The sequence below is a fragment of the Nannospalax galili genome, unplaced genomic scaffold, assembly GCF_000622305.1.
Source record: "Nannospalax galili isolate Female #2095 unplaced genomic scaffold, S.galili_v1.0 scaffold548, whole genome shotgun sequence".
NCBI lineage: Eukaryota > Metazoa > Chordata > Mammalia > Rodentia > Spalacidae > Nannospalax > Nannospalax galili.
This window is the reverse complement of record NW_008358999.1, coordinates 1,321,687-1,331,854: the sequence shown is the minus strand read 5'-3', so window position 1 is coordinate 1,331,854 and position 10,168 is coordinate 1,321,687. Positions and strand designations below refer to the sequence as shown.

The 10,168-nt window shown below is 47.2% G+C and overlaps 1 protein-coding gene across 1 annotated transcript in view; it reads left to right on the top strand.

Moving 5' to 3' along the window:
• The window catches only part of Fhad1 (forkhead associated phosphopeptide binding domain 1), a 160,421-nt gene that overhangs the window by 130,399 nt on the left and 19,854 nt on the right, over window positions 1-10,168 (top strand). The window contains exons 24-26 of the mRNA XM_008822681.1: window positions 1,767-1,899; window positions 7,160-7,289; window positions 7,884-8,011. Coding sequence (XP_008820903.1) covers window positions 1,767-1,899; window positions 7,160-7,289; window positions 7,884-8,011 — 391 coding nt within the window. The remainder of the gene's footprint in view (window positions 1-1,766; window positions 1,900-7,159; window positions 7,290-7,883; window positions 8,012-10,168) is intronic.

Genomic DNA, 10,168 nt, shown 5'->3' with positions numbered 1-10,168 from the left:
GGGAGTGGGGGGGCATAAGGAAACCCCTTTTTTAAAAAAAAAAAAAAAACCAAAAAAAAAAAAAAAAAGCAACTCCTGGGGCTGGAGAGATGGCTCAGCAGTTAAGAGCACTGACTGCCCTTGCAGAGGACCCAGGTTCAATTCCCAGCACCCACATGGTGGCTAGCAACCATCCCCATAACTCCAGTTTCAAGGGAATCCGACACCTTCTTCTGACTTCTTTGGACAGTGCATGGCACGGGTGCACTTACATACATACATAAAGTACACTCACACACATAAATAATAGTAAATGAAATTTTTTTTTTCTTTAAATGCAGCTCTCTGGGGCTGAAGAGATGGCTTGGCAGTTAAGAGTACTGGCTGTTCTTTCAGAGGACCTGGGTTCGAATCCCAGCACCCACATGGTAGCTAACTACTATCTGTAATTCTAGTTCCAGGGGATCTGACAGCCTCTTCTGTCCTCACTGGGCACTGTACGACATGGGTGCACTTACACACATCTAGGCAGTACACATACAATAAAAATAAATAAATAAATAAATTTTTAATGCAGCTCTCACCTCAAAGAGGGTAAGAGATGGTTTATTCTGGAGCCAAATATGAGTGAACGTGGCCTGGGAATACAGATTCAGATTACCCCAAACTCCATGTTCCATTGTGGTAACAATCATGAAGTTTTGTGAGTTTTTTAGGGGAGGGATTGTTTTTTGTTTGGGGGGATTTTGTTTGTTTGTTTGTTTGAGACGGTTTCACTATGTATCCCCAGCTGACCTGGAACTCACTTTGTAGACTAGGCTGACCTTGATCTCACAGTGATCTTCTGCCTCTAAGTGCTAGGATTAAAGGCACATGCCACCACTAGTTTCATGAAGTTTCCACAGTACTTTAAAGTTTTCACAGTATTTTACAGAAACAGAACAAAGAAAGTCATAAAACAAGACACTTTTCAAATCCACTGGTGGGAACATCAGGTAGGTGGGTTACAGCAAATCAGGGAGACTCTGATACAGGCCTGTCTGACAACAGGTGTTATCTGACAACATTGTTGGCTTTTGGATTGGTGGAAGTTAGGAATCTGTACATTTCAAGGGATTTACCTAATACTTGCAGGATGTTAAGTCACACACAGAGGTGGTCAGTAAATAGCTATTTAAGGGGGCTACAACGGCCCAAGATAGTTGTCTCTAGATCTGCAACACTTCAACCTCTCCACAATCACTGAAGTTCTAATCAATCGTCCTTTCTAGAATGTTCAGTGTAGATGCCACTTTGAACTGTCACTTCTTCCTGGGAACTTTAGCTCATGTCATCCATATTTTAACATAAGTTCTCTTTCCCAAAAAGGTGCAATTGATGTTTTGTATAGCTCCTGTGGTTTGAGTGCCTTGTGGCTCACAGCCACCTCAGACTCACATGAACATTCCTGGCTCAGACACCACTACTTAAAAGCTCTGTGACCACAGGCAAATCTCTGTGTACTTCTTTTGTTGTGATGGTGATTGTGATTGGATCTTAAGTTCTTGTTTTGAGATAGTATCTCATCATGTTGCTTAGGTTACCCTGGAATTCATGATCCTCCTGCCCCAAACTCTAGAGTATTGGGATTACAAGCGTGTTTTTACCACCCCTGGCCTGACTTGTGGGGCTATGGCAAGAATTGAAGAGTTGGCAGATGAGAACGGTCATCTTCCCGGCCCATTGAAGGATGCAAAGGTGCATGAACCTTGATCTGCCTGCCACCGTAACACCCCTCTCTGCCCTAGGGCTTCCCAAGAGAAGCACAGACCCCACCTGAGTGGGGAGAAGGAGCAGAAGTCCAGGAGTCTGACCCAGAAGTGTGACACATCAGTGCAGATAGAGCCAGTACACCCGGATGTATTCTCCAGCTGCCAAGAGGTTAGTGTCAGTGGCCCCAGCTCCAGGCAGGGCCTGCCACCCAGCTCCAGGGGTGGAGGCTTCCTTTCCATATTGAAGTTGAGCCATTCTAAATTCTAAGAGGATTGCTTGTTCGTGTTGAATTACACACTAGAATAGAACCCTATTCCCACCAGTCGCTGTCTCCAGGGTTACACTGTCACTAGTGGAAACGGCACCCCAGCTCTCCTGGTGGAGGCCACTGGGACGTCATACAATCAATGAATGGGTAGATAGGCAGTGGCTGGCAGTCGCCTCGGATTCAGTCTATCTGGGTTGGAATCCCAACTCCTCCACTTCAAAAGTCTGTGACCTTGGAAAATCACTGTGGTCCAGTTCTGCCCTCTGACACTGGCAGTCCCCCACTTCATGGGGTGGTTGGAAAGTAAATTTTGTTTATGCCTAAACACAAACAAACACAAACACATGTATACCTTTATCAGGTTTTGGTTTTTTTTTTTTTTTTTGGCTAATGGTAACAACCCATAATATTCCTCAGCTTATTTATTCTCATCCAACATGATTTACTTATGTTTGGTGTGTATGGTATGTGTATGTGTACACAAATGTGTATGGAGGCCTAAGCAGGACATGGGGTATCTTACTCTAACATGCTTTGCTTCATCTCCTATGAGACAGGGTCTCTCCCTGAACCTGGAGCTCCCCATTTATTTTTCTGGCTAGGCTAGCTGGCCAACAAGTCACAACAATCCTCCTGTTTCGGCACCCTCCCCATCCCCCCTCCCCACCAGCTCTGGGGTTATAGATGCACTCTGGGGCCACACTCAGCTTTCACACAGGTGCTGGGGATCTGAACTCAGGCCCTAATGCTTGCACCCCAAGCGCTCTTAACCCACTGAGCCATCTCCCCAGCCCACATAACACTGTTCAGTGGCATCTTTTCAACTAAGTGTGTAGAAGTCCACTTCACTCTTTGAAATGGCTGCATGGAGTCCACTGTGTCCCTTTTATCCACACAGTCCCCAGCTGATAGCTATTTAGAGCCCGTGTGCTGTCCCATGATGCTGTAGTTAATACACTTGCATGTATGTAGAACCCATTTTTGTCTGTGAAATTGTCCAGGGTCCAGGGTCTTCCTAAACTGGGTAGCACAGAACCAAATAGCCATGCAGTTGACGTGATATCCCATGGTGATAAATTAGTAAGGTCTCTGTGTACTTTCCCAGAATTCCCAGCTACTCAAAGAGCATGTCTGAGAACATGATGCTCACATTCTGTACCACAGGTGGTGGGATGATATTTCTCATCATTCTTAGCAGGTTGATTGTGGTTCCTCAAGGTCTTGGTTTCCTAAAGCCTGGGACATCCTTCCCCCATTGCTTTGGGAAACCAGAGAACAGGGCATCTGGGAAAGAGACAGGGCCAAATGTATCACTGAAGTCACTGTCCCTGCCAGACAATAGCAAGCCAGGGCCATGGGCAGCCAGATGAAAAAACTAGAGGTCCAGCCAGCCATCCCTGGCACTGAGTGCAATCTAGAGCACCGCAAGAGAAGTGGATCCCGTTGCTCGGGGCAACCAGGGAGGAGGGGTGCAATGGTCCAGGCGACTGGAAGCTTTGCTGGGCAGGAAATGTAAGTCACTCCTGTTGGACTCCTGGGCCCTCAAAGCAGGACCTGACCCACAGCCATTCACTCCTCCAGCAACTATTGAGCACCTGCTGTATGCCAGGCCCTGTGCCAGAGACAGGAAAAGTTGTACAGGTTCCCTGCCCATACCAAACTCCCTTGTACGCTCCATGTGTTGGTTGGAAAGGTTTGTTGAGCCCTGACTTTTAGCTTCTGTCACAAGGTTAAGGAGGATGGGGGAGGGAGGCTGCAAGATAAAAGGCAAAAATGTTTGACCCTTCTTAGAACAGTGGTCCTTGCCCAAGCTACTTCCTGTTGTATAAGCCAGAGAGGGTCAGAGGGCTCAAGAGTTGTATGAGAAAGAATCTCTGTCCTAAGTAAAAAATGTTCCCAGAGGAATGTGAGGAAAGGGTCACGTGATACTTCGTCTGCCAGCCCAGTGAAGACTGGGGGAGTCTTGCCTTGGCTGCTGTGTCTGCCCCTCGGTCCCAATGCAGCATCTCCTGCCCACTTCTACTCCTTCCAGAACAGTCACCCTCCAACAGATGAACAAGTTCTATATGGAGTCAAGCCTCGAGGTGGACCTGCTGGAAGGCAGGAAGCAGGCTAGAACTGGGGTCTGAGGACAGGCAAGTTCCCCTTGCTCAGCTGCCAGCCCTGGTCTGCAGGAAGTAACCACAGGCTCCTCACACCTCCTGCTTCTGCCTGCACTCCATTCAGACTTCCTCCATCCAGATTTCATATTAACTGAGCATTGTGTTCAGCCCTGAGAGGACCAGAGTCTCCACAGGAGAGGGCTTTGCCATCATGGAGCCCGTGTGGCAGGGAGGGAGGAGACAGAGAGAAAAAAGGTCAACTTAAGAATAAAATGTCAGGCCGGGTGGGCGTGGTGGCACACTCCTTTAATACCAGCACTTGGGAGGCAGGTGTATCTTTGTGAATTTGAGATCAGCCTGGTCTACATTATGAGTTCCAGGACAGCTGGGGCTACAGGGAGGCCCTGTCTCAAAAAGACAAAAAAAAAAAGAATAAGATGTCCCAGAGAGTAAGAGGAAGTCAGGTGGCCTGAGGAGCTGTGTAGCTGAGGGATTTAGGGAAGGGGCTCCTTCAGTTCCAGAAGAGAGGCCTGTTCAGGAGACTGGGAGCAGAGGGAGAAGGAAGTGAAGGAGTAAGGGGCGGGGACATTGATGGGAAAAGGGCATTCCCAAGGAGTCCTCAGACAGCGCTGCTGAATCCTTTGAAGGAGGCTCTGGGTCTTGAACCCCCTCCCGGGGGTGGGGGGGGCAGTATGACTAGCATAGGGCCTGGGACCAGCATCATTATAGGCCTCAAAGAAGCACTTGAGTCAACAAAGGAAAAAGAACAAGGGAACTCTCGTTTTCGCTCTCCTCTGCTGTCTTTTAGAGGGTATCGCTCGCTCTCTGAAGTTAGAGTATCTAAGGCCGATCTGTTCATCATCTGTCTGCTACAGAAAGATCAGTCCTGGGTAGCAGCAGTGCTTGGCTGCCTGGTGCTGGAGTGATATCTGGCATGGAAGAGAGAGAGAGAGAGAGAGAGAAGCTATACAGATAGATCATTAGTATGCTTATATACCTGGAAATTTGAAATAGAGACAGGGCTAGGCATGTAGCTCAGTTGGTACAGTGTTTGCTGCACACGTACAAAGCCCTAACTCAATCCCCAGCACCACATAAACCATGCCTATAACCCAGCACTCAAGAAGATCAGAAGTTCAAAGGTACCCTTGGCCATGTAGAAAATTTGATGCCAGCCTGGGATACATGAGACCCAATCTCAGAAAGAAAAACATTTCTAAGAAAAGAAATGGAGACAGAGATCTCCAGCTAGCTCCACACATTTTAATATTTTCTGTTCGCACTCTGTGTGTCGTCCTTGGTATCTTCCCGTGTCTATATCTATAATCTAAAATGAACCAAAGTTGCTGTTATAAAAATAGCTACAAAAGAACCAGATTGTGGGTTTCTTCCCTTTCTTGCCAATTTGGCGGAGGTCTTCCCCTAGCAACAACTGAAAGCCGCTCCCAGCACCCCAACCTGTGTCCCCGATTAATTATCTGCCTAACATTTGTCATGGCCCACCATATCTTTCCCTATTTATCTTCCCCACTGTCCGTCTCCCCAGATTGAGGTACAAAATCCGTAACAGCAAAGGTATTGCCAGTGCTAGCCACTGATGGAGCCCCAGAGCCTAGAGCAAACTTGGCACTCAGAGGTGTGAAATGAATGAACGAACAAACAAATGGATGGATGAATGAATGAATTAATGAATGACTTAGTGGAATCTCTAAGTTATATGCAAATGTATATGGAAATTTTTCTTTTTTTGAGACAGGATCTTATATATTGAAGGCTAGTCTCCAACTCACTATGTAGCCAAGGATGACCTTGAGCTTCTGATCCTGCTGCTCCTCCCCTCTTTCTCTCCCACCCCACCCCCTTGTGCTGGGATCACAGGCATGTGTCATTCACCCAGTTTATGCAGTGCTGGGATGGAACCCAGGGCTCTGTGCATTCGAGGCAAGCGTCCAACCTCACCAAACTGCATCTCTTGCTTTTTCTAAAAGAATGAATCCTGAATTCTTCTGAATTAATCTTAAAAGGGAGCACGGCCTTTAAAGGAAAAGCCTTCTTTATCTGTGCCCTGAGAAAACTCAAACCCCAAACTGTCCCCAACAGGGCCCACATGTGTGGCCAGCAGCTCTCATGCTACAGTAGAGGCAGGTATGGAAATTTCCATTGTTACAGAAAGTTTTGTGGAGCATGCCTGTCTAGGGGTCCTGGAGTCTCAGAGGAAGGTGTCTGCAGAGTAACCACGGGCCAGGCTGTGATACCCCCGGCAGACAGGAGAAAGCCATCCTTACCGCCAACATAAAAGAAAGCTGATGTGGTCACATCTAAAATGCCCTGCTGGGCCTGGGAGTGCAGCTCAGGCGGACAGCAAGTGCTTAGCATGCACAGGACTCTGGGTTCCATCCTCAGTCCCACAGAAGAAAACAAAAAAGAAAAGAAAATGTGAATAAAAATGTCCCCCTAGAAGTACAACTCAAGAAAATGGAAGAGAGGGCTCTGCGGTTAAGAACACATAGTGCTCTTGCAGAGGATCCACGTTTAATTCCCAGTACCCATGTTGGGCAACTTACAACTACCGCTAGAGTCAGCTCCAGAGGATCTGGCACCCTCTGCTGGCCTCCTTAGGCACTGCACTCATATGCAAGCGGTGTGTGTGTATGGGAGAGAGAGAGAGAGAGAGAGAGAGAGAGAGAGAGAGAGAGAGAGAGAGAAATCTTAAAAAAGAAGAACTTGCTGTTACCATTCAGTGCAAGATCAGAATTTTAACAATGGAACCCATGCATGGGAGACTATTAGAAGGGAGAGAAAAAACATGGAGAAGGGCTAGAGGGATCTTTTATTTATAGTGCTGCTAAGTAGGAAGGAAAGCTGGAAATCCTCCTAGATGAGATTTCATATTTGTGATGAAACATGTAAATCCCTTCTCTGCTGAAACTCTTGTGGTATTTTCCAGAAGTGCTAAATGACAGGGTTTCTGCTGAACAGGAATTGTTCACGTTCCTGAGACTCTAAGGGAAATGTCTGGATCCTTACGGAGCTGCTGTCTGTGCCACTCTGCCCCCAGGAGCAGTCCTTCAGCGATCTGGGGGCCAAGTGCAAAGGGTCCCGACACGAGGAGATTATTCAGCGCCAGAAAAAGGCCTTGTCGGAACTCCGTGTACGAATCAAAGAACTGGAGAAGGCCAACTCTTCTAGTAAGTTCTCTCCCTAGTCCCAGCCAGGGGCCCCAGAGTCTGGGGTGCACTTTGGGGACTCCCACCTTTTGTCTCCATCATCTCATAATTGGAAGAACATGATAACACAAGAAAAGATGGGCCAGGCCCCCACCTCAGAGTCAAGTGCCGACCCCAATGTTAAATAAATAGGACATCGTGAAAAACTCAATATTGTCCCTCTTCTTATTTCACTATGACCCATGGGAACTTAGTCATGGCTTAACACTATCTAATGATCAGCACTGGGGTGCCTCTTAGAGTACCCCATTCAGAGGGGCTGGGGCTGTCTCAAGATCAGAAGTTGATTGTTGTGCAGGGCACTGAATACTGGATGCCCTGGTTCAAATCCCATCTTTGTCCCTGTGGCATTGACAATGACACCCAATGTGGACAAAGCTGCACTCTCTCTGTGTGGCCTTGGATAAATCATATAATCTTCCCAGGCCTTGGTCTCTCATCTGCCAGGGAGGTCAAGATGATTAGAACAGTCCTGTGGTAAGTGTTCCCATATGTCGTAGCTGTGGCAATAAGGTGAAATGGCATCTCCCTGACTCTAAATCACTTCTTTTATAGATCATAAGGACCATAGGAATGACTCCTTTCTAGAACTAAAGACCCTCAGAGTGGAAAAAAATGTCCAGAAAACATTAGTGGACACAAAGCGTGAATTGCCGACTCTGTCAAGAATAGAGATCCGATCGGTAACCGGCAATATTTGTCTCCGTTGTGGATGCTGTGTGAAGAGGGTGGGCGTTAGGGCAGATGCAGGTGCACTGGTGTGTTGGTGGTTCAGGGCCAGAGCCTCCCAGAAGGGCAGGTGTCTGCATGGACTGGCTGGTGAGTCCTTGGATGTTGGCACGGAAAGATGGCCTTCCATCTGTGCACAGCACAATGTGTCATTACTTTGACACTGGGCCAAATTGGCCACTGAAGCAAAAAGGGTTTCTCCTCTATTCTAGTTTGTTCTCCATTGCTGTGACAAAATACTCTGACCAATACCAACTTGGGGAGGAAAGGGTTTATTTTATCTTATATCTCCTAAGTCACAGTTCACCACTGAGGGAGCCCAAGGTAGGAACTCAGGGCAGGAACGTGGAAGTGGGCAGAAGCACAGGTCATGGAGGAATGCTGCTTACTGGTTTGCTCCCCCGGCCCATGCTTCCCTAGCCAACACAGGCCCACCTGCCCAGGGGTGACACCACCCACAGTGGGCTGGGTCCTCCCGTATCACTCAACATTCAAGAAGATGCCCCATAGACATGACCACAGGCCAGCAATGAAGGCAGTTCCCCAGCTGAGGCTCCCTCTACTCAGGTGTGTCAAGTTGTCAACTAAAGCTGTCCAGCACACCCTCTTACAATGAAGTGTTACGTTCTGCAGAAAATGCCCAACAGGCTAATTTATATTATACCGTGAGTTTGCTGCTTCCTGCAAACCAAAAGGCATGACCACATAAAATGTAAGCCGGCAGAAAGCTATCACAAACAGGACACAGGTGGAGCTGGAGAGATGGTTCCGCAGTTAAAAGCACTGGCTGCTCTTGCAGAGGACCCAGGTTTGATTCCCAGTACCCATATAACTGTCCATAACTCCAGTTCCAAGGGAACCCAACACCTTCTGACCTCCACAGGCACTGCATGACACAGGTGCACTTACACACGAGCAGGCAATACACCAAAAATAATTTTTTAAAAAAACTTTTTTTTTGTCTTTTTTTGAGACAGGGTCTCCTTGTAGCCCCAGCTGTCCTGGAACTCACTATGTAGACCAGGCTGGCCTCAAACTCACAAAGAGCCACCTGCTTCTGCCTCTCAAGTGCTGGGATTAAAGGCATGCGCCACCACACCCGGCCCGTAAATAAAATATTTTTTAAAAAGAGAGAGTACATGCTGGGCGTGGTGGCTCACGCCTTTAATCCCAGCACTTGGGAGGCAAAGGCAGGCAGATCTCTGTGAGTTCGATGCCAGCCTGGTCTCCATAATGAATCCAGGCCAGCTAGAGCTACAGGGAGACCCTGTCTCAAAAAAACCAAAAGAGAGAGAGAGAGAGAGAGAGAGAGAGAGAGAGAAACACATGTTCTAGGGCCAGAGGGAAAGTGTGAAACTTTAAAGGTCACTGTTTTTATTTTATTTTATTTTTTTATGTGTATGAGTGTATTGCCTGAATGTACGTAAGTGCACCCATGTACAATGCCCGAGGAGGTCAGAAGAGGGTTTTGGAGCCCCTGGAATAGGAGTTACAGGTAGTTGTTTGCTGCCATGTGGGTGCTGGGATTTGAACTCAGGTCCCTTACAAGAGCAGCCAGTGCTCTTAATTGCTGAGCCATCATGCCAGCCCCAAAGGTTACTGTTTTACATGCCAGGATTTTCAGAAGTAATTTAACTGTGACATCGAAGGTGACCCTGTAACCTAAGGGATGTTAGATTGGGCATTTGATGGACACATGACAATGGACAGCTCAGATCCCTGTTAATCACAGGACCCACTGAGTACATGGGTACTGTACATGGTACATGCTGGTTCCACAGCTGAATCAAAAAAATCACATATAGGCTTCTTGAATGAGAAACAAAGCCATCCTATATCTGAACCAATGCCCAACAATTTTTCTTTCTTTTTTTAAATTACATGTGTGTGTGTGTGTGTGTGTGTGTGTGTGTGTGTGTGTGTTGCATGTGTGGAAGAGGACAACTTGTAGTCAGTTCTTTCCACCATGTGGATTCTGGACGTTGAACTCAGGTTGTCAAACTTGGAGACAGTTGTTTTTATCCACTGAGTTATAATCACTGGCTCCTGTCTAACAGTTTTTCTAGGCATTTACTAAAGTTCAGGATGAAGGTCTTTAGAAATGAGCTGGG